The sequence below is a fragment of the Crocuta crocuta genome, unplaced genomic scaffold (assembly GCF_008692635.1).
Source record: "Crocuta crocuta isolate KB4526 unplaced genomic scaffold, BGI_CrCroc_1.0 scaffold694, whole genome shotgun sequence".
Lineage (NCBI taxonomy): Eukaryota > Metazoa > Chordata > Mammalia > Carnivora > Hyaenidae > Crocuta > Crocuta crocuta.
Window position 1 is genome coordinate 1,142,815 of NW_027527933.1, and position 24,376 is coordinate 1,167,190.

Below are 24,376 nucleotides of genomic sequence, written 5' to 3' on the forward strand. Positions count from 1 at the left end.
ACACCAAGGGCCTGCAAGTCCTTGGCATGGTTATGTGACAAAAACAAGCCCCTCTTTCTATGATCTCATCTGATTCTAGCGTGGAGGAGCCACAGCAGGGATTGGCAGTAGGTGGTAGGAAGAGCAGGAGCAGGGAAGAGAACAGAGCACCTCACCCTTCCTGAGGCTGGGCTCCATCTCAAGGCAGGTCTGAGATGAAGGAGCGAGGAACTGACATTGGAATTGGATTGGTCAGTTATGGCAAGGATCAGCCCAGGGGACTTTTGAGGGACGAGAAGGTGGATTTCAAAAACAGCCCCTTGGAGCACAGTCATGTGGTCCCCCACTGTACCCTCACAAGCTCTCAGCCCATCAAACATGAACTAGTACTAATGCACAGGTTTGAACAAGAACAAATAAGAATAGACTGGAGAGGGGCGCCTGGGGGGCTCAGTCGATTGAACGTCTGACTTTGGCTCAGGTCATGATCTCACAATTTGTGAGTTCAAGCCCCGCATTGGGCTCTATGCTAACAGCTCAGAGCCTGAAGCCTGCTTCAGATTCTGTCTCCCTCTCTCTCTGCCCCTTCCCTGCTCACACTCTGTCTCTCCCTGTGTCAAAAATAAATAAATGTTAAAAACAAACAAACAAAGAATAGACTGGAGAAGGTGAAGAGTGGGGAAAGCAGAGGCCTTTTCTCCTCTGCACTGCAGGGTGGCTGACCTTGAACTCAACCCTGGGGTTGTCCTGCAGCTTCGACGATGTATTCTCTTGCAGTCGAGAGCCAGCTTTCTCCCTGTGCTCACTGAAGCCTTAAAGACCCAAGGGCTTTAATTTTCTGAAAACGTAAACTCTGACTCACACAGGAAGGGATGGGCTGCAGGAAGGGGTGGAGGGTAAGGAGAGATTCTAGAACACAAATAAGGGGCAAGCCAGCGGACGTAAAGGTACAGAACATCTTTTAAAGCTAGTGCTGCAAATGCTGGTTCCATCAGTAGCTACTTCCTGAACTGCGTGTAGATCTGTGCCCTCTAGAAAAGTGCACATGAATCACATGAATTCTACAACACCTGCAAAGACGTGATCTTATGAAGTATCCTTGTGAGTGTGGCCCGGGAGCCTGGAACTGGCTGGAACTCAGAACTGGTGCTGCCTTCCATGCTCCCGGGGTTTGTACTGTAACCGGGAACCCAGCGTGATGGCCACGGGGCCGCTGCAGGCTTTCCTGGGGCTCAGCCTGCCCCTTTCTCTTCTCCTGAAGGTCCCAGGGATTTGGCCTAGTCCTAGCTTTCTGTAGAAGATTCCTTCTCTGTGTTGGAATGCCTAATACTTCCTCTTCCTCTAATATCTCCCCTGAGGTTTTTTAAATGTGTTTGTTTTGCTTTGTTTTATAACCATAAATCTCTTTTTAATGATAATATGTTTATTTTAAAAAATTTTTTTAGAGAGGGAGAGAATGTGCAAGGAGGGGAGAGGGGCAGAGAGAGAGAAAGAGAAGAGAGATTGAGAGAGAGAGAGAGAGAGAGAGAGAGAGAGAGAGAGAGAGAGAATCTTAAGCAGGCTCCAAGCTCAGCATGGAGTCCCAGGTGGGGCTCGATCCCACAACCCTGGGATCATGACCTGAGCCGAAATCAAAAGTCAGACACACAACCAAATGAGCCACCCAGGCGCCCCTAAATGGCAATATATTATAGAGCTTCAACAGAAACTTGTGGGTTAAAATGTGACAGGGGATAGAAGACGCCTTAGACAAATAGGGTGAAGACATAAGCGCAATTTTGTTGTTTCAAATACTGTGTAAATGTATAAGAGAACAGCCACCAGCTCCTCAGTAATAACCAAGAGTAAACTAAAATGACGAAAACATTTTCAAATCAGTAAAAGCCTAAGTTCTCACAAGGATTTATGGGATCATGCATGATGGCCTCCCCACGTCCTTCCCTTCCTTCTCCGCCTCATTGGCCTCCTGGATGGAACACACCTGGGGCAGTCAGACCTCTGCACCTGCCAAGTCTCTGCCTGGAATGCCCCTACCCCCACCCCCCAAACATCTACAGAGCTAGCTCATCCAATTTCCTTTAGGGCTTGGATCTATTGTCCCTTCTCTGTGATAAAGTAAAAAAAAAAAAAAAAAAAAAAAAAAAATAGTTTCAAACAGAGAGGGATGCAAACCATAAGAGATTCATAAATACAGAGAACAAACTGAGGGTTGATCGGGGGTGCAGGGGAGAGGGGAAAATGGGTGATGGGCATTGAGGAGGGCACTTGTTGGGACGAAAACTGGGTGTTGTATGTAAGCGATGAAGCACAGGAATCTACTCCTGAAGCTAAGAGCACACTGTATACACTGGCTGTTAGCTAACTTGACCATAAATTACATTAAAAAAAAAAAAAGTTTAGCTGGTGGCTAAACTAGGAAGGAATGGAAAATTGTAACAGAAACCACAAACTTTAAGAGTCCCCAGATCCGTAAAAGTGATAAACCTCCAGGCTACACCCTGATGTGTAGCCTCTCTGTCAAATTTTTCTGACACCAGTTTGTTTCAATTCACACATCTTTTTTTAGCAGCTTTATTGAGATGTAATTCACAGACCATAACATTCACCCCTTTCAAATGCATAGTTCAGTGATTTCGGGTACAGTCACTAAATGGTATGGGGTGCAACAATCCCACTATCTGATTTGTTGAATTCCAGAGCCTTTTCATCATCCCCCAAAGAAACCTTCTACCCATGAGCAGTCACTGCCCATTTCTGCCTTGCCTTTGTGCCTGCCAGCTGGGAATCTACTTTCTCTTTCTAAAAATGGAATTAGACAATATGTGTAACTGTGAACGACTTCTTCCACTTAGCATGTTTTCAAGGTTTGTCCACGTTTTCAAGGTTCTATAGACAGATATATTATCTGATATCTGTCTACTGTATGGATACATCCCATTTATATCTACCCATTCATCAATTGAAGAACATTGGGTGGTTCCTATTTTTTAGCTACTCTTGTAACTAAACCAAGCGAGAGTTTGTCCACCTGATAAGCAGCAAGCCAATGAAGAAACTGACACCGAGCCTTGGTAGTGAAGGAAGATAGGCGACTGGTGTGGCATCAGCAAGGAGAACGGGGAGCTAATGCTTGGAGCCCCAAACTCCTGGAAGGCTAAGGAGCAGGTGTTTTTAAAGGGCGAAAGTTCAGGGTAAGGGTCTCAAGATCTTGGATCATGCTGATTGATGAGAGGTTAGGTCAGCTGTAGTATTTTCTTTCTTTGATCATCTTGTTCCGTCTGGCGTCTCTCTGTCTCCATGGGGTGTGATCATAGTGAGGTGATCATCCTGCTTCAGGGGCCTGGGCCTGCAGAACATTCTCGGCCCATTGTGTTCGCTGGAGCACAAGGGCCCAAGGGCTCCACCTTGTGACTCTTACTAACCCACAACTGCTCTTATTTTTTTTTTCTTGCAAATACTGCACATTATGTTTACATCAGGCAGAACAGCATCCCACAGATTTTTTGGGGAGGCAACTCTATATTTCCTGAGGCAGTTTTACAGGGCTCTTTAACGATGACTAAAGGCTGCATGACTCTGCTCAGAGGCAATACTATAAACTTGTATTGTCACTAAGTTTGCTTTCAGACAATACTCTAGAAATAAATCCTACTTAAATGTCCAGAAAAATCAGATGACTTAATTAAGTCAAAATAATCAGAACTAACACAGACAGACAGACAGACACACTCTCACTCACACACACACCTACACAATCCCAAAAAGTCAGGGTATAAAATGTTATATATAAGCTATTTCACTCTGGAAAAAAGTAAATCATCATGTGTGGAGGAAATAGGTCTGGAGAGATAGATAGTAAATGTTACCAACGTTTTTCTCTTAGTGAGATTATTGTAGATTTTTGTTTGGTTTACTTATTCTCATTTTCTGTTTTTTCTTCCATTAACTTAGATTACTTGTGGAATTTCAAGAATATAATTTATGTAATAAAAAAAACAGAAATAACAACTGATAACAAATGATTACTTAGTATTTTCCAGACAAGGTCAAACACTTCCTATGTATTTTATTTTTTTATTTTATTTATTTATTTATTTATTTTTTTACAAATAGTTTATTGTCAAATTAGTTTCCACATAACACCCAGTGCTCATCCCCACAAGTGCCCTCCTCCATGCCCATCCCCCACNCTCCTTTAAAATTTTTAAGAATCCCAGTGGATGAGGACTCTGATAATCCCCATTTTACAGGTGAAGAAATTGAGGCAAGGAGAGGCCCCAGAAACAGCTGAAAAGTGAACAAAAATTACTAAAAGATGCACGGTGTCCACTAAGTTACTAAGCATGAGCAAAATATTCGTTACTCGAAATATTGATTTGGATCAGTGTTTTGTTTTAACCATCTGTGGTTGAGATAAGGGACATGTGAAGTGGAGAAGCAGGTTTTCTTGAGAAGGCATTGCCTGAACCAAATCTTAGAAGATAGCTAGATGGTCACCAAGTTGGCAGGTTGGGGGGTGGGGTACAGGAAATGGGACTGGGTGAAGGCATCTCATAGATGAGATGTAGAAGATACAAGGATTTTAACATGTTTTAAGAGAAGCCAGAGTAATAGATTTTTATGCAAAGTCCTTTGATTTTTCAGTGGCATCCACTAATTCAAACTTCTAGAACATCCTATGTTCTATGCCATTTATGTTGGCAGATAAAACACATCTGCAGGCTTTTGGATCTCACCTCTGGACTAGTCATCATGCCCAGTTACTCAGGCACTGAAGGCTCAGACTCCTTCATTTCAGTGTCTTCAGCTGGGGATGGTCTTTAGTAAGTGTCTACAAATACCACTAATAGGAATCAAAGGCAATTATGTGCTGGGAATCAAAGGCTCCTTATACAGTAGTTTCTAGAAATTCTTCTGGTGCTGGAATGTGCCACTGACAGCCACCATTTGCTTTTTGTGATAGAACTAACTGGAAAGCCCAAAAGAGGAAAAAGAAGAGGCAGAGCTTGATTCTGCCTTCTCAGGTCAAAGCCTGGGGTGTTCTGGACTCCTGACCTCCATTGATTCTCCATGACCACCCCTTCCCCTTGCCCCCAAAACCTACTTCATTTGGTAGTATCAATTGCCTACCAATAAGCATCTTATGAGAAACAGAACAAAACAAAGCAGCATCCTTTTGGGAGGCGGGGTGGTCACTAGAACTTCTTGAGCACAGGGAGGTGGGGTCCCTGGACTCTTCAGCACTGAAATATGTGTAGGGATAAGATATGGGAAAAACAGGGCAGAAGGCCTGCGAGATCCTGAGGACCCAAGTACCGGATGGGACAGGACCTTCCTGTCAGAGGCCCAAATGCAGAACCAGCTTTCTGGGGGACCTTCTGCCACCTGTTGGCCATGAAGGGAGAGACAACATTCTGTTCTAAGGGCTGAAGACTCAGCCTGTCTCTACTGTACCTAGCCTCTTGCCCACAGGCCCAGCCAGCTGGGTCTTCCTGCTCTGAGGCTCCAATTCCCCACCTCCCTGCCTTCTGCACTACACTCTGAGGGAAGGGGCTGGCGTTGTTTACTTCTGAGTCCTTGATGCCCAGGAGGGTGCCTGGCATTCAGAAAAATAATGAGAATGGGTTACCATTAAGTGGTAAGTGGTTAATGATTCAATAAGTTAGTTTCTGTAAACTGTTTAGTATCTGGCACATAGCAGGAGGTCAGTGAACAGACACTGTTCATTTTTTTAAACAGGCACAGTTGAGGGACAACTGAGGAAGGTTAAGCTGCACACACTTAAAGTGCACATTTTGAGGAGTTTTGACATCGTGCAGAGCTGTGAAACCCTCACCACGATCAAAATAATAAATACATCCATTCTCTCTAAAAGTTTGCTCATGCTCTTTTGGAATCCAACCTCCTCTCTTCTCCAACACACATCCCCTTCTCAAGCAACCAGTGATAGTCTTTCTGTCACTATGGATTAATTTACATTTTCTAGAACTTTCTACAAAGGAAATCATACAGTGTGTACTGTTTTTGTCTTCTTTCCCTCAACATAATTATTTTAAGAGCCATACTTGTTGCTATGCACACCAATATTTCACTATTTTTTAAATGTTTATTTATTTATTTTGCGAGAGAGAGAGAGAGAGAGAGAGAGAGAGAGAGAGAGAGAGAGAGAGAGAATGAGCAGGGAAAGAACAGAGAGAGGGAGAGAGAGAGAGAATTCCACGCAGGCTCCAAGCTGTCAGCGCAAAGCCTGACTCTGGGCTTGAACTCACAAAATGTTTAATCATGGCCTAAGCCAAAACCAAGAATCGGGTGCTCAACCGACTGAGCCACCTGGGCGCCCCAATAGTTCATTATTTATTTATTTCTTTTTTGCTGCTGAGTGATATTCCACTGTGTGGCTATACTGAATTTGTTTATCCATTTACCTGTTGATGGATATATGTGTCATTTCCAGATTTTGCCTATTACAAATAAGCTACAATGGCCATTTGTATACAAATACTTTTCATGTCTCCTCGGTAAATACTTAGGAGTAGAATAGTTGGGCAGATGGTAGGTCTTTTAAGAACCCTTCAAACTGTTTTTTTTAACCAGCAATGTAGGAGATTTCTAGCTACTTCTCATCTGTGTCTACACTTTTTAATTTTAGCCATTCTGTTGGGTAGAATAGTGGTATCTCATTGTGGCTATAATTTGCATTTCCCTGATGACTAATGATGGTGAGCATATTTTCACGTGTTTATTTGCCATCAAAGTATCTACTTTGGTGGTGCGTCTAAACCTTTTGCCCATTTTTGACTGGGTTTTAAGTCCTGTTACTAAATTGTAACAAGTATACCTTATCATTTTTATAAAGTCTTAAAAACAGTTTATTGAGGTGTAATCCACACACCATATAAGTCACTCATTTGAAATGTACAATTAAATGACTGTCAGTTTATCCAGAGTTGTGCAATGAAAACCACAATTAATTTTAGAATCCTTTCATCGTGGTAAAAATAAACCCACGACCTTTAGCCGTCCACCCACATTCTCCCAACCCCTCTCCCCACCACCCCAAGGCAACCTCTAGTCTACATTCTCTGGACATTTCATGTCAATGGAATTATTTTCCCTTTTTGGTGCGTATGACCGGCTCTTATCACTTAGCATGCGTTCAGGGCTCAGCCATGTTGTAGCATGTATTAGACCTTCATTTTTTTATTACACAATAATATTCCAGCGTAGAGACAGATCATATTTTATTTATCCATTCCTCAGCTAGTAGGCATTGAGCTGTCTCCACTTTTCACCTGTTATGAAGGATACTCCTATGAACATTTGTGGACAAGCTTTTATGTGAACACGAGTTTGCATTTCTCCTGGTTGTATACAAAGAAGGGGAGTTGCTGGGTCATTTGGTAACTGTAGGTTTTATTGAGCCTTTTGAAGAACTGCAGACTGTTTTCCGAGGCAGCCATGCTGTCTTACATCCCTGCCCATTTCTGTTTTCTCCACATCCTCTTGCGTGTGTTATTCTCTTTACGATTTTCTACAGTTTGTTTTTATTTATTTTGAGAGAGAGAGAGAATGATCATGAGCAGAGTATGGGCAGAGAGAGAGGGAGAGAGAGAATCCCAAGCAGGCTCTGCACTGTTAGCAAGGAGTCTGAGGCAGGGGTCGATCCCATGAATCATGGTATCTCAGGATCATGACCTGAGCCAAAACCAAAAGTCAGACGCTTAACCACCTGAGCCACCCAGGTGCCTTGAGTTAATTGTCGTATAAGCTGTGAGGTAAGGGTGGAAGTTTACTGCTGTGCATAGAGCCATACAGTTGGTTGTCCACACTGTTTGTCAAAAAGATGATTCTTTCCCCACTGTACTGTCTTGTGAAAATCATCCCGGGGTCTATTTCAGGACTCTTACTTTTAAACAGGTTTACTTAGGGATAATTTTGCCCCATGATGAGGCAATAACATCCTTCTGAGTCTACTACCAAGTGCCCTTTATATTATAAGGGTTTTCCCACTCTGGCCCGGTATCACCTGGACTAGTCTCAATCCTGTCCGGGTTTGAGACTTTTGGGTTTTTCCCATTTGTTCGTTTCAGATGTCTTTTTCTTGGTCTAGTATAGTTTCTTCACATGCAGACTCTGGGTAGTACTCAGCTCAGGACTTGAGGGGACCCTTGGCAGATCCCTGGAGAGCGCGCGCGCGCGCACACACACGCCACCTTGGACCTCCTGTCTTCCGTCTTCCGCAAAGCTTTCTCTTTATAGTAAAAGTATAGGCCATCTGCCAGTCACTGTGGCTCACAATAGCCCAAAGCAGGAAGTGGGGAAAAGCCTCCCTTACCATGAAGGGACTCTGTGGTTGGATTTTCATTTATTTATTTATTCATAGATGAAAACCTGGACTTAATTTGCCTGGATTGCATCTTGGACTGCTTTACCCTCTACCTTGTGATTTGAGGCAATATATTGAACCTTTCTAACCCTCCATTTACCCACTTATAAAATGGGGATATGGAGGTAGTTTTGAGGGTTGAAGGAGATATGCTGCATAAAGGGCTTAGCACATCTGACATGCAGAGATAGTGCTAAATTTGATGCTCATTCTTCAGTGCTCAAGGGTGGGCCAATCATCTCTCTCTTGACTTGGTTTCAAGTACAACACAATTCTCCAACCTGTTTTCTCAGCTTTTTTTAAAAAAAAAGTTTAGTTACTTATTTTGAGAGAGACAGAGTGCAAGTGGGGGAGGAGCAGAGAGAGATGGAGATGGAGGATCTGAAGCGGGCTCTGTGTCGACAGCACAGAGTCCGATGTGGGTCTTGAACTCATGAACCATGAGATCATGACCTGAGCTGAAGTCAGATGCTTAACCAACTGAGACACCCTCTTCTCAGCTTTTGTATCTTCTAAGTCTCTGTGTTATTTTTTGTTATTTATGCTTCCTCTCTAGGAGACCTCATTGAGCCTCGGGGCTTTAAACACCATTATAAGCAGATCATTCCCAAGTTAAGTTCCAGCCTGGAACTTGACTTTGAACACTAGATGTGTACATGCCAAGGCTGATCTTTGCCAATTTGTCTCTGGATCTGTTCTCTGTCCGTCCTCTGCTCTGTGTCTTGGAGGGTGGAAGGGCCTGATCTTTGCAGCTTGCATATTTTAGGCTCCTCTGTCAGCTAGCATCAGGTTGCTTTGACTCTAAGGAGGGACTGGTGGGAGACTGGAGGGCGGGAGCCAGGGAAAGCCACAGGATGTGTGATTCTCCTCTCTCGGCCTTGGAAGTGTCTCTGGCAGAGGTTGCTCAACGCAGCAGTCTCTGGTCTCTGGCAACACTGTCTTCCCCCAGCAATGCCTCAGCCCTTCCTCCTGTTGCTGGTCTCCATGGGGTTTGCATAAACCGTTTGGCTTCCTGGCAATTCCACCACCTGTATAACCATTTTCTCTGCTTGGGATCCCTAGAGTGGGTTCTGTTTGCTGGCAGAGCCTTAGCTGAGAGTTCTCTAATGAGTGTCTCAAAATCAGCACATCTTAAACAAACCCTTGATTTCCCTCCCAAGCTGCTCTTCTTGGTACTTTCTCCATTTGAATTTGAGTATTTTTCTCCACCTCCACTGCTCCCACCGCCCCAGTCCAAGCCATCATTAACGCTCACTTGGACTATTGCAGTAGCCTTCCAATTTGTCTCCCTGCTTCCATAGAATACCCTAGCAGTCAGAGTGATCTTTCTAAACTATAAACCAGAGTATGTTGCCTTTCTATTGAAAACCTTCCACTGGCTTCTCCTCTACAATTGCCCTGCAAGGCACCCAGCTACTTCTAAGACTTCATGCTCCACCACTCTCTACCACCACATTCTGTTCTTCCTAGAACCCATCAGGACATTCCTGCCTCAGGGCCCTTGCACGTGCTAGTCTCTCACCCCAGAATGGTCTTTCTCCAATATCCATATGGTTCTCAACCACCTTCCTGCTTGTGTTCAGTGGTCACTTCATCAGAGTCCTTTTCTGATTACCTTACACATAACATAGCATCCTCCTTTACGGTCTCTTTACTGTTTTATAGTTCTTCGTAGAACTTTCTAGTACTTTATATTATATATCTACTTATGGTGTGTCTCTTCCCGTTGGAATGTAAGGAGAACAGGGACCTTATTTGGTTGGCTGCTATACACCTAGTACTCCTAATGCTTGGCATTTTAGAAATAAAAATAAAATGTACAGCAAGATTGTTTTGCATCAGACACATTGCTAAGAGCTTTATACGGAACATATTATTTCTTTTCACTTATAGAGCCCACGGCTCTATGGCCGGCGCAGAGGGTGCCGGCCCCTCACGAGATTCTAGGGCAGAGCACAGGCAGCAACTGCAGGGCGTACACGTCGCCCTGGGGTTCTGCCCGGGCTGGGAGGCGGAGCCTCCGCCCCTGGGGTCCGCCCACAGCGCATGCTCCGCGGGGCGGGGCTCGGCCGCACTTCCCGGCGGCCCGCGGCTCCGATTGGCTGAGCGCACAGCCTGAGCGGGGAGGGGCCCCTGCCCCCCGCGTCCGGCAGATCCCGCCCCTCCAGGTGCCCTGCTTAGGCGAGCGGGCACTGCGGCTGTGGACAGCTGCCGCGGAGGATCCGTGCAGGTGAGTAGGGCTCCGGCTGCGCCGCCTGGTGAAGTGCGGGTGCGGCAGCTCCTGCCTCCGTGCGCGCCACCGCCCGCCCCACCCCTCCCCGCCGCGAGCCTCTGCAGGCCGGGGGGACCCCCTGCGCTTGGCGCCAGGAGCATCCCACCTGGAGCACCTTACTTGGAGCATCAGCGGCCGCCCCTTCTGAGGGCGGCGCGGTACAGGTTTCGGGGTGGGGGTCGCCCTGCAGTTACCCGCCCTTCCCCGGGAGCCGTGCGATTTCCTGGACGGGAGCGGCCGCGAATCTGCGAAGCCACCCAGAGCCCGCGGACAGTGGTGACAATCGGGACTCCTGATTCCCAGCTACCCCTTTCCCCCGGTCAAGCCTCCCTCTAAACCGGTTGTCACTTTGCTTCCGGTACGTAACCCAGGTGTCCATCTCAGTCCTTCGAAAAAAGTTTTAACGGTACTGCGCAGATTTCCGCAGAGTAAGTTTACACGGGTCCGCCTCGCGGTCGAGGGTGTCTGGCGCGTGGCGCGAGTTTAAAAGGGAGCCGAGATTATTGGTGGTGGTGATGGTGGCATTATTAGAAAGCAAAATGGAAGGCTGCTTTGGGGTTTTTCTTTTCTTCAGCTACCGAACTTTTGGACCCCTCCCTATCCTATATTTCAGTCTGCACTGTGCATCCATAATTGCCTGGCACCTCTATAGGCCCTAGGGCTTCAAAGTTGAGCCAGACTCCCGCTCTGCCCTCGGGCTGGGGTGAATAAGGGCAACGGAGCGCATACTTGGGTTGTTATAATGTAACAAGAACGGAGGTAAAAGTTGCCCAGGAAAAAGAGAGCCCAGGAAAGCACACAGAATCCGGTCTGGATGGGGCTTTCCTCTCCGTTTAAACTTCTCAATCATCAGCCTTCCAGGAATCCCTTGACTCCTCGGTTGAGAAACTTGCTTAATGTTGTGTTGGAAGGGAAAATTAACTAGGGGACGTGTGCAGTTGAGATCCTCTCTGGAGCCTCTCTGCGGACAGCTGGTCCAGGTTCTGTAGGGTAGGACTGAAGGGAAAGCATCTGCTACCAGATGGTTCTTTGTTTTATTTTTTATTTTTTAAAATGTTTATTTGCTTTTGAGAGAGAGAGAGAGAGCACGCGCACAAGTGGGAGGAGGGGCAGAGAGAGAGAGGGAGACACAGAATCCCAAGCAGGCTCCAGGCTCCAAGCTGTCAGCACAGAGCCAGTTGAGGGCTCGAACTCACAAACCTCCAGATCATGACCTGAGCAGAAGTCAGACGTTGAACTGATTGAGCCACCCAGGTGCCCCATGATTCTTTGTTTTAAATTGTGGGCATAACCTTTCTTTTTCCTTTTCAACCTACACCCTATTCCCTACTAAAAAATGAATTTTGGGGAGGTTGATTTTATGATAAAATGTGGCCCGGGACTATGCAGCCCTTCCCAACCACCATAAAGAAGTATAAACTTGTGAGTTTGCTTTGCCAGTGCAGATCCAAGGTGGCACGACTTTCTTTGTAGATGTTCAGAGTACACCGCTGCTTGGAGAGGTAAGTGCAGCACCAACGGACTTGCTTTGGCAGGATTCACAATTTGCAATCTCCTGAGAACCAGTCTCCTAAGATTTGTGGAATACTCAGTTAAGCACAAGTCTCAAAAACAGCCATATTATTGACATACATTGTAAGTGAACGGTTTTAGATATTTTGACGTAAGTTTATACTCCTGCGAAACCATTGGTAAAGTCAGCATAGTGAGCCTGTCCGTCCCCCTCCAGTGCGTACCCCTTTGCAGCCTTTTCTCTCTCCCCGTTTCTTCTCAGGCAGCCAGCCCTGGATCTCCTTTCTGTCAGTAGAGATTAGGTTGCATTTTGTAGAGTTTTGTATAAACAGACTCCTACGTATTTATTCTTGTTTTTTTGGTCTGGCTTTCATTCACCATAATTAGTTTGAGATTCATCCATGCTATTGTGTGTTCATTCCTTTCTATTGCTGAGTAGTATTTATATACCCTGTCCATGTCCAATCCATAACCATTCATCCATTTTGGACATTTGTGCTTTTCCAGTGTTTGGTTATTACACACAAAGCTGTTATAAACATTTTTATACGAGTCTTTGTATGAATATACATGCACGCATCTTTTTTTTTCTAAAGTGATTATATTAAAAAAAATGTAGGGTGCCTAGAAATCACCGTTCCAGCTTTGCTTCTAACCATCCAGTTTCCTTGGGAGACTCACTGTACTTTGGCTTTCACATGCATGCCCAAGGTCTTTGCTGTGCTGTGATTTTGTACCATCACTGCCAGAAACTAGATCGTCTTTGTTGGTGGTTGGAGGGTCTCAGAAGGTGAAAGGGATGGTCTTCTATCCTGTTTGTCTTGCAGGCTTTCTTTCATTTCAGTTTTTTCCTTGGATGACCTATTTGTTCTACTTATTTTTTTTTTTAATATTTTTTATTTATTTCTAGGAGAGAGAGAGAGAGAGAGAGAGATACAGCGTGAGCAGGGGAGGGTCAGAGAGAGAGGGAGATACAGACTCCGAAACGGGCTCCAGGCTCTGAGCTGGCAGTCAGCACAGAGCCCGACGCGGGGCCCGAACCCACGAACCGCGAGATCATGACCTAAGCGAAAGTCGGAGGCTTAACCGACTAAGCCACCCAGGCGCCCCTGTTCTACTTATTTTTTAAAATTTATTATTATTATTTTTTAACTGAAGTATGGTTGACACAATGTGACATTCGTTTCAGGTGTACAACCTAGTGGCTCAGTGTCCTTGTGTGTTATGCTGTGCTCCTGGCAGGTGTAGCTACCGTCTATCAATTGACCATTCCAGTGCCATTGACCATCTTCCCTGCCCGGAACTTTTCATCCCTGTGATGTATTCATCCCATAACTGGAAGCCCCTGTCTCCCTCTCTGCTTCACCCATTTTGCCCAACTCCCCGCCGACAGCCACTTGTTCTCTGTATTTATGGGTTTGTTTATTCATTTGTTTTTTAGATTGTACATATACGTGGAATCATGTGGGATTTGTCTCTCTCAGTATGGCTTTTTTCACTTAGCGTAACATTTGGGTGACAAATTTGAATCCTGACGTGTAATTTTGGGCAAGAACGGAAATAAGTGGACAGTGGGAGGCAAACACTAATACTGCACTTAAAAATGAGAACTTAAAGTGATTAAATCACGATTAGAAGGACAAGTGGGAAGTTCACAGGCTCTGGAATTTTGTAGATCTTCCTTTTTTGGGGGCCTATTGTCCTCTAAATCCTTTTCTCTGTTATTTCTCTGGAACGATTTGTTTAACCTTTTGGTGAGAGGGTGAGTGGGTGTGCTGGGCTCCAAAGGTCACATGGTAACTGGGGATGGAAGGTGGAGAGGTTTCCTAGGAAAAAAAATAATTCCTCATTTTTTTCTGTTTCCAGATATGGTTGGAGTCTTTTGCTTCATGCTTGCCCTTGACTTGACTTTGACTTGTCCTAAACCTGGTTCAGAATATTTTTACGGGAGCACTAATCTACCAGCATAATTTGTGCAGTGAAATTCAGACAAATAACAATAGACTGTTTTTATACAGAATGAAAATGCAGCTCCTGGGGTTGGTGCTCTGTTTGGTCCTTGGGACCCTGCAGTTCGAGGCGTCCAAAGGGAAGCTGGTCGCTCTGGATCCTGAAACAAATATGAACGTGGTAAGTGTCTCAAAATCTCAAAGATGCTTTAACGTTTTTTTTAAAGTTTTATTTATTTATTTATTTTGAGAGAGACAGAGACCGTGTGAGTGGGGGAAGAGCAGAGAGACAGAGGGAGAGAGAGAGAATCGCAAGCAGGCTCAACACTGCTTGCGCAGAGCCTGACGCAGGGCTCGGACTCACGAAACCGTGAGATCATGATCTGAGCTGAAACCAAGAGTCTGACACTTAATTGACTGAGCCAACCCAGATGCTCCTCAAAGATTCTTTTAAATTGCATATGTGACAAATGTCAATTATTTTCTGAAATCCAGTTAAGTGGGCCACGTGAAACCACCAACCAATCTCTTTACATTATCATTGTGCTTTTCGTTGAATTCTCTGAAGTTTAGGTTTGGTTTGCTAGGCTTTCCCACCAGGTAATGTGTATTTTACAAACTGCATTTAATTGTTAAAACTACATACTCCTTAATGGGATACATGGAATTTTTATAAATTCATTTCATTTTTAAGTCTCACTGAATTTGTTTAAGGAACGATAAAAATTTATTAAAACTTTGCAGGAATGCTACTACTGAGTGCTGCTGTTATAATACATTGAACAAGGAGTGTGATTAGCAGTGTCTAGGGGACACAGTTCAATACAAAAATCAAAATATCTGAAAATAATTTTGTTAGAACAAATAAAGCAAAAAAATTTGTGGAGGAATTAACATCTCAAAGTTGAAATTAACATATCAAAGTTATTAGTCTTAAGGAAACAATAAAAGTTGGAACTATCTCATTTAGGAATAAAACATTGGGAAAATACAAATGACTAGAGAAAATAGCTACTTTAAAACAGATGAAGCAGTGACCCAGCCAAAAATCAGGACAGTACCATTAGAGGCTGATAAATACAAAGTGAGTCAAGAGAATGTATTCTGATATCAGGGTCTTAGGGTCAAGTTTTATTTCTTGTCCCCAATTTTTTTTTTAATTCCTCCCCCTCCTTTAGTGTTTTTTTTTGTTTTTTTTTTTTTTGTAAAAATGATAGAATTAAATTCTTTCAAATACTTGTGGTGGAGAGGATAGTAAGCACTTACATATATTAAATTTAGATAACTGAATTATCCCTACTGAGCTCCTGATTAATCAGCAGTTTCTCCACGGACAGTTCCTTATGGAGAAGTGAATTTGATAATTTCCTACTTTTCATCTTTTCTTGTCCTCCAGCTCCACCTTGCCATTCTGTATTTTATTAGTGTAATTTCATCAGTTCATTGATTAAAAACAGATTAATGCTACACTTTGTTTCCCAGGATGGGACCTCTTAAAATAAGGATAATGGCAGATGACAGTATTAGGTGGCATATTAAGAAAAGAAAGAAAGAAGAGTGTTTATTTGTACCTGGGAGCCAGACTGGAAACAAGCCCAAAGCGGTGGTGAAATTAGACACACTTGGTGTAGAACATGTTAGAATGTTGAAACTGAGGTTAATCAAACACCTGGGTAAAATCAGTGGAGGATTTACTCTTGCATGGGGTGGGGGAGGGCAGGTGCTACTAAAATGTCACTAACAACTGGTTTCTTAAAGCCCGGAGAATGCCCTCTGACATTTTGTCTTCTCATTTGCCTGTTAATGTGGGAGATCTTGTCAGATTCTGTGCACAGAAATTCCATGATTCTTTTTCTCTACAGAGTGAAATTATCTCTTACTGGGGATTCCCTAGTGAGGAACACTTCGTTGAGACAACAGACGGCTATATTCTCTGCCTCCACCGAATCCCTCATGGGAGGAAGAATCGTTTTGACAAAGGTATGGGTGTCTTCTGTGGTGAGGTAGGAAAGTTCTGGAAGGTACCCACATTGCTGGAATGCGACTGGTTTCTGTGTCAGTAATCAAGTTAAGATGTAACTTAAAAACATTGAAATGGGTTATTTTTAGGCCAAAGTACTAAACGTGTTACATTTATGCAAGGCATATGAAAATACTATTTTTGAAGAAGTAAAGACAAGTCTCATAATTTCACATTTTGCTTAATGATTTGAAGGTCAGTTTTGTTTGATGATACGCTGAAATCTTTGCTTTCCTTGTTAAAAGGAAGCATCTTATTAGTGAAATGTTTTGAGCATTAAGTAGATCACTTTTGCTGTTTGAATATTAATTTTTTGAATGGACAGTATATTCACATAGCTCAAAACTTGGAGTAAAAAGACATATAGTGAAATACCTCATCCTTTACCTCCCCAATTTTGAATGTATTCTTCCAAAATCTCTTTAACTTTTTTAGCTCTAAAAAAAAATCTTTAGAAACGAAGACAAACATAGGTGATTATTTTTCCCTACTTCCGATTTAATAAAAAAGGTGGCATAGAGTGCACATTCTTTTGTTACTTGAATTTTTTACTTATTATTATATAGATCATTCCATAGAATACTTCACCATTCGGACGCTCAGAGGGCTCAGTTGGTTAAGCATCCGACTCCTCGTTTCAGCTCAGGTCATGATCCCACGGTTAGCAAGTTCGTGCCCTGCCATGGCTCTGTATTGACAGTGTGGAGCCTGCTTGGGATTCTCTCCCTTTCTCTCCTCCCTTCCCTTGCTCATGCCCTTTCTTTCTCTCTCTTTCTCTCAAAATAAATAAATAAACTAAAAAAAACAACAAAAAAAGAATACTTCATGGAACACTTGGTATTGTACTGCATAGCTATTCCATGATTTATTTGGCAGGTGTCCTTGTAATGGGCATTTGGGCTATTTCTAGTCCTCTGGTAGAAGGCAGATACTGCTGCTGTACATAACCTTGTATGTGTGTGAGTTTGTTTATAAGATACATTTCCAGGAATAGAATTTTTGAGTCAGGATATGTACATTTGTGATTCTATAGATACTGTTAAATCACTCTTCATGCGATCTTGTTCTGGTAGTTACTCTCACCAGCATGATATGAAGGTTCTTACAGTTTTGGAGATATATATGTTTATATCTTCCCATAGCAAACCTGCCATTTCTAGGAGATGAATCAATTTCTAGACAGACTATTAGAATTGTTAAACACACATCGGAATGAGGATCTGATCCCAATTGAGTCATCCCTCTGGACGTACTTATTCTTTAACAGTTTCTGTTTCTAGAGATCTTCCTTGGAAAACTAAGGTTGAGATTAAGGTAATTTGATGACTCAGTGTCCTTCAATTAAAATTTTATATGAGCAGAAGAGCCTTTTTGCCTTAGTTCCTTCCCAAATTATTATTCAAAGCAAACTTAAAAACGTGTGTTAACATGAGCTTTGTATCATTATTTGTTTTCTTTCTTAATATAATCTGGTCTATTTTTTTCTCTCATAGATTCTAACTATGATAGGGCATTTTATAATGTGTAAGTGGCTGAGACAGCCAGTGCTCTTTTTGAAATTTCATTTCTCATTTTTTTTTTAAATGTTTATTTATTTTGAGAGAGAGTGGGGGAGGGACAGAGAGAGAGAGAGAAAGAGAGAGAGAGAGGGAAAATCTCAAGCAGACTCAATGCTGTCAGGAAAGATCTTGACATACGGCTTGACCCCATGAACTGTGAGATCATGATCTGAGCCAAAATCAAGAGTTCAGAAATCAAGACGCTTAACTACCTGCCCCACCTAGGCATCCCTCATTTCTCATTCTTGAGGTTTTTATGATTTACAGATTCATGCCATTAAGCTTCCTTCTTGTAAGTATGTTACAAAAATGAGCAGTGAGCTGAAGTGAGGGCTTCCATTTTTTTATTCTGCTCAAAACACACAAAATGTATATTTTATTCCAGAATAAACATATGATCTTAGTTTCTTTGCTTTTTTTTTCTTTTTTAGTAAACCCTTTGATTTTAGATCCCATATAAAGAAGAATATGTACTGATCATTTCTTCTCTTAAAAGTGATCAGGTGACTAGTATAATTAATAATGTGAATCATCGTTAAAAAGATGCAGGGAACTGCAGCGAAAACACGCTTGGAGAATGTGCCTCCTCTTTTCTCCATGTGCACCCCCAGAATTCACCCAGCAGTTAGAACAGACAGTGTGCGAGCACGACCACTGTGGTGCAGGAAGCCAGCACGAGCCTTGATTTGCTCCCCGGGGGCAGGAAGGAGTGAGGGCAGCTGAGTGTGCCATCTCATCAGCTGTGAGGTCCATGTGCGCGTCCCCCTCTGTGCACCTTGGAGTCTCCATCTGCAGGAACAGTTCATTGGCTGCGATGATCCCAATGTCCTCCCTTAGTCTTTGTCACTCTGGCCCTATGGGTTATAGTCTACACTTTTTTTTTTTTTTGCCAGGGGTGCATAGTGTGGGGCAGTGGGTGGGTACCCGCAGTCTTGGGAATGGGGAGCACAGACGGAAAGCATTCTCAATGTGGGCACGGCGCTAGGTCTGTACCCTCTTCCTCTGTGCATAGACCCTTCTCTAATGGTTTGCACACCTGTGGTCCAGGGCAGGGTCTCCTCATTGTCCCCTCCTCCTCCTCAAGAGCAGTGTTGTCAGTGGTGTTACTTTGGCTCATTTCAGCCAAATAGATGAAAAAGAATTCCTAAGAGCCCTTTCCACCCAGCGTGGAACTCATCATCTTATTCAGGCCACCCCTCTCCTGACTTCCTCCCCTGTTCATAATACCGTCCTCCTCCTCCTGCTCTGGAAACTCCAGAGTCCTCGAGTCCCGTGCTTCCGTGGCTGAGCCCACCTTACGTGGCTTCAGTCTGTCCCCGTCTGCTTGGCCAGGCCACCACCCTAGTATGCTCTCGTGACCATTCAGCTGGGTGCCGAAAAGAAGCTTAGAACCCGAAGGAGGCTTTGCTTTCATTTTCGAGGCTTCCCATGTATTAGAGAAAGGAAGAATTTCAAAACTGGTCTATGGAAACTGCTGATCTTTTAAGAAATTAATGCTTTTAATATCCACACAAATAATGCCTGGCATCTGTACTAATTACAAGGCATTGCAGGATACGTTAAAACATTTCTTTATTTATTGTGCATGAAGTGAAACCGTCCCTCTTACGCTTTTCAGTGTGGTTTTCTCCATCTTTGTGCTCTTGGAGGTGCTGCACAAGCTGAGAGAGCCGTGTGGGCAGCGTGTTCGTGTCGTGTCGGAGTGGTCCCCTCTGGAGCCCCCCACTTGCAGATTTGGGGAGGGCCGTGTGGCCACACGGCTACACTTCCTGCTAACCTCACTCGTCCATCTTGTGCAATTTTGCAGGGTTAAGCTTCTTAGAGCCCAGGGGTCGTTACATGGTGCCGGCCTTTCAGCAGCCTTTAGGGACCTAATAAATGAAGCTGCATACCTTTCCTTAATATTCTGTCTCTCTGTCGTCTGTACCATTCATACAGTGGAAGAACTTGGCAGCTTCCCACAGGTACATGCCAATACCTTCATGCTTTTCCACATCAGTGATTATGGTTCTGGACAGTGGTGACACAGTGTCTGTCTACCTGGAATAGGGAGGAATATCTAAACCTTTCATGAGGTTTATGGGGAGTGCTTAAGCACCATCCGGGTATGTTCATTATCTAAGAAACATTCGTTAGTGTTTTTTAAAGTTGATTTATTTATTTTGAGAGAGAGTGTGCACAGATGTGGAGGAGGGGCAAAGAGAGAAAGAGGGAAGAAGAGAATCCCAAGCAGGCTCCACGCTGCTAGTGCAGAGCTCTACACGGAACTCAGTCTCATGAACCGTGATCATGACCTGAGCCAAAATCAGGAGCCAGAGGCTTAACCGACTGAGCCACCCAGGTGCCCCAGGAACACTTATCATTTACCAGCTGCCCAGGTTTAAGCTGGCACCTTAGGCAAATCATGAGTCACTGCCGTCATGCCTCTGTGGTATTAATAAGTATCAAAGACTACTTTCTGACGCTGAAATCCAGGTGAGTAATTTTCCTTTCTGCTGAGCTCACCTTGGACTTCAGCTGGTGAAAACAGCCTGTAGAATAGTTCTCAACCTGCCCACCATCTTCATTTCTGTATATTTTAAAAAATCATTCTTTCCCTCGCTCCAGGCCCAGCTTAACTGGAGGGCCTCCTTGATTACGTGAGCAGGAAGGAGACGTCCTTCCTCTGAGCTCCCAGACATCTTGCTAACACCCCTCTTGAGGTGCCTTTCTTATTTTGCCTTGAGACTGACTTACGTGTGTACTTCTTCCTCCCCCCCACCCCTACTGCTCCCTGCAACCGCTCCTTGAAGGCAGCAGCTGTGTCTCTGCCATCTTTGTATCCCTCAGGATGGTCCCCACACCGTGTCACCTGCATGGTCAGCCTGAGTGAGGGTTACATGAGGGCAGTCTTCAGAATCGGGGTTCTTAACTGGGTTCAGACAATGTACCTTCTGTGTAGTGACATAAAATAGAGCCCTGTGTACACACAAATGCTACATACATTTGTAGAGAGTTGAGGGACCCTAAAGATTACCCTGTGTAGACATTTACCTGTGTAGTTAAACTCCTACTAACTAGTCAGCTTGGAACACACATTTAGAAACAAACTGAGGGTTTAGAACAAGCTGAGGGTGGATGGGGGGTGGGGTTGGGGGAAAACGGGTGATGGGCACTGAGGAGGGCAATTGTTGGCTTGAGCACTGGGTGTTGTATGTAAGTGATGAATCATGGGAATCTACTCCCGAAGCCAAGAGCACACTGTACACACTGTATGTTAGCCAACTTGACAATAAATTATATAAAACAATAAATAAAACTATCATGATCCAAGAAAGACAAAAAAGAAAGAAAGCTCTTAGTGGCCTGGAGGCATGTGTGTGTTAAGCAGACTTCTCCACTGAGTGTTAAGCTACTCTGCTTTGCACTAACTCCAAAAAGGAATTGAAAGTCATTGTTAATAGGGAAGTGATTCTGTTTTTATGTGCTCAGCCGTATCCCAGAGAGTCATGGGATTGGCACTGGAAGGACCTCAGAGTACTGTCTGAGCCAGAGATTTGGAGAGTTTGCCTTTGTGACATACTCCCTGGTGGATTCCCAGGTAAAATCCTTGGGTCCTGGAACCTGTGTTCTCCATGAATACCTCTTTTTACTGGGGGAGACAGCCAGCCTGCAAGAGAAAGGGAAAGAGATTGGCTTTAAGGCAAAAAGGAGTGGCCCAGCCAATCTGACTTCAGAGTCTATGCAATTTGAACTAGAAGGTTCAGGCTTACGAAATATATATTGAGCAAGTTGATCCCATGATACTGATTTTTTTGACTAAAATAAGGAAATGCATGTTGCCTTGCCTAAAATACATTAAACAGTAATGACAACAAAGCAGACTTCTTGCCTAGTTGGGAAATAAATTGTTCAGTAATTCAATTGTCAGATAAAGAATATTTATTCCAATAGTGGAATATTTGTATCTAATATATGTGTATGCATATTCATAGATACATGCATATATATGATATATAGGCATCTGTTGGCCTAATGAGGGAGGTGGTGTTCTGGGATCTGAGTAATGATCTTCAGGCATTTTGAACTTCACTTTGGCAAAGACTCCCCAGGGCTTGCCCCTTGAGCTTCTTAAGTCATAATTGAAAATTCACAACCTGGCATGGGAAGTAGGTCTTTGGACAGAAAGGCCATTGACCTGTATATTCCTTTGGTTATTTTAGGATTCTGATCATTTCTGGATTTGCCATTCTTTCCTTCTCTGCAGTTCCTAAAGGGACTCTATTTGTGAATAGATGCTGTGCTCCATCATGCTCCCCGGAGGTCCCGATGTAGCTCCTTACCTCCCGGTGGCACCACACAGATGCAGGGTCATTACTGGGTGCCCGGACTCGTTGGCACTGGCCAGCTGAACTCGTGCCCGGTTCACTTGGCTCTGATGGTGCGTCAGGTGGGGGACCGTGTTCGGACCCTTTACCTTACGAAGCAGCGCCAGCCAGCATCAGCTGCACGGCGACTCTAGTTTGCAGGGTGGGGCTGGAGCCACAGGTCCGGGCGGAGAGGACCAGGGTGTCCTGCAGGACCCTGTGTCTCCTGTGCTGCTCCCTGTCCTCCTCTGGTGCTCTCTGTCCTCATGCTCAGTGCTGGTTCTTCAGGGAGCGTCCTGGGCCGCTCACCCCGGGCTGGTCCTGCGGCGTATTTTCTTTGTTCTCTGGGTATTTCCTTCTTAGCACATAGGATGGTAAGGCCAAAGCTTTTCTTGATTATTCGATCATCACTCCTCATCACTCCAACCAAGGCTTCACGATCTCCGGGAGCACCTCTGGGCCTGGGCCCTCCTGGGATGGGGTCGAGCAGAGCATCAACCGTTGGGGCCACACGGGTTAGGGATTCTGTACTCCTGAGCTCAGAGACAGCCACAGACACAAGTGTAGGACTTCCGGGGGTGGGTAAAAGTAGGGGATCTTGTGCATACCAATGGGGCTGTTTTCATTGAAAGCAAAATCATTGTGGATTCGAGGTAGTCTCTGATGTCTGCTTCCTCCATATCCAGTCCTCCCTGAGAGGGAAGGTGCTGTAGCCTGAATGTTTATGTCCCCCTGAGATGCATGTGTTGAGTCCTAAGCCCCAGTGTGGTGGTATCTGCAGGTGTCGCCTTCGGGAGGTGAGTCGGGCCTGGGGGCAGAGCCTTCCAGAATTGGAATTAGCGCCCTTATCAGAAGGATACCCCAGAGCTCCCTTGTCTCCCTTCTGCCAGGACACAGTGAACAGACAGCCATCTGTGAACGGGAGTTGCCTCACAAGGCACCAGATCTGCCAGCACCTTGATCTTGGGCTTCCCGGCCTCCGGAAGTGTGAGCTAGAGTTCCCTTTGTTCACAAAGCCATCTGGTTGGTAGTATTGGTATGAACGCAGAACGTATTCCAGAACGTAAGGGCAGGAGAAAGATGTGTATTTCAGGGGGTGTTTGCTGTGTGCAGGAGGTCCTCAAGGGAGAGCTCGATAGAGAGAAGCGAGTCTGGGGGTCCGAGTCCGTGTCTCTGGCCACGTTGTGCACTCGTCTCTCTGGGCTGATCTGTTCCTTCTGTTAATTGAGCATTTTGGACTACAGCTATGTGCTTGCCCAGTGTTGGGCCAACTATAAGGCTCCATGAACTTGAAGCCTCTCAAAGGGAAGCCAGGGTAGCAAAGGCAGGGAGGGCAGAAGGCAGCTTGGTGTAGGGATGACGCACACATTGCTGTCACATGACCAGGCTTAGGGTCTTGGCTCCACCACACACGAATTGAGCGTCCTGTCCTGGGGCACTTATTCCTTCTCTCTAGGCCTTGGTGCCCCCCATCGTCAGGTGACAAGAGTGGTGTAAATGGCCCAGTGCCACCCCAGACACGTAGAAGACTAATTAAGGCAGTGCCCTGGGAAGTGCACATGGCATATGTGGTGTGTGTGCAAGCATGTAGTGCTTTTTCTTTTTTTGCCTCGTTTATTCCTTCATCACTGCATTGCTTCATCAGATTTGTCACGAGCCAGGACCATGTGCCAGACTCTGCACTGGGTGCTGGGGATGCGGCGGTAGACAGGATGCACCAGGTGTCCGGCTTCATGTTGTTCGGGGACCAGAGTGGCCACGAGTGGTGGTGGGCGGAGGGGGATGGTTCTCTTTCCTGCTCTGTGGTCAGAGCTGTTGTGTTCCCTCCTGCAGAGGCCACTCCTTCTCAGCAGGGTGACTTCAGAATGCGAGCACAGTGACCTGGACCATGGCAAGGTGCATGCACCCTTCTGAGCATGCCTTGGGGATGAGCCAGGTCCTCCCTGTGGCTCCTCGGGTGAAATCTCCTGCAGCCCTCACCCCTGTTACATATGAGGAAATCGGGTTATAGGGCTTGATGAAGTTGCCTATGGCAAAGACAGTTCCTACCCACTCAGCCCTTGGGACTGTGGTGATGTCCCTGATAAAGCCACTGTGGGGAAGGTGCTCTGTTTAGGTAACTTGTGCCCCAGCTTCTGTCGTTTACATGCCCAGCAGTAAATGCCTTGGAGCTGGGCCTTTCCTTCTTATTTTCTCCAGGAGCCAACAGTGTCATGGCCAAGGCTTCCCACGGATATTACTTGCTCATATTGCTTTTGGCCGTTGTTTGAGGCCAACCCTTCCAAGCAGAACTAGACTATAGAAATTCACGCAGGAGCCCCTTGCTTTGGGTCAGTGGAGGTCTACTCTTTTT

General features: G+C 44.9%; 1 protein-coding gene across 3 annotated transcripts in view; it reads left to right on the forward strand.

Moving 5' to 3' along the window:
• LIPA (lipase A, lysosomal acid type) overlaps nt 1-24,376 on the forward strand; it is a 239,164-nt gene that overhangs the window by 76,777 nt on the left and 138,011 nt on the right. For 2 of the 3 annotated variants that reach the window (XM_077751875.1, XM_077751873.1), the window contains exons 1-3: nt 10,512-10,595; nt 14,168-14,279; nt 15,961-16,078. In XM_077751875.1, coding sequence (XP_077608001.1) covers nt 14,169-14,279; nt 15,961-16,078 — 229 coding nt within the window. In that variant the 5' untranslated portion in view covers nt 10,512-10,595; nt 14,168. Of the gene's footprint in view, nt 1-10,511; nt 10,596-14,167; nt 14,280-15,960; nt 16,079-24,376 lie in introns of those variants that run through there. The other variant, XM_077751874.1, reaches the window with a different exon arrangement.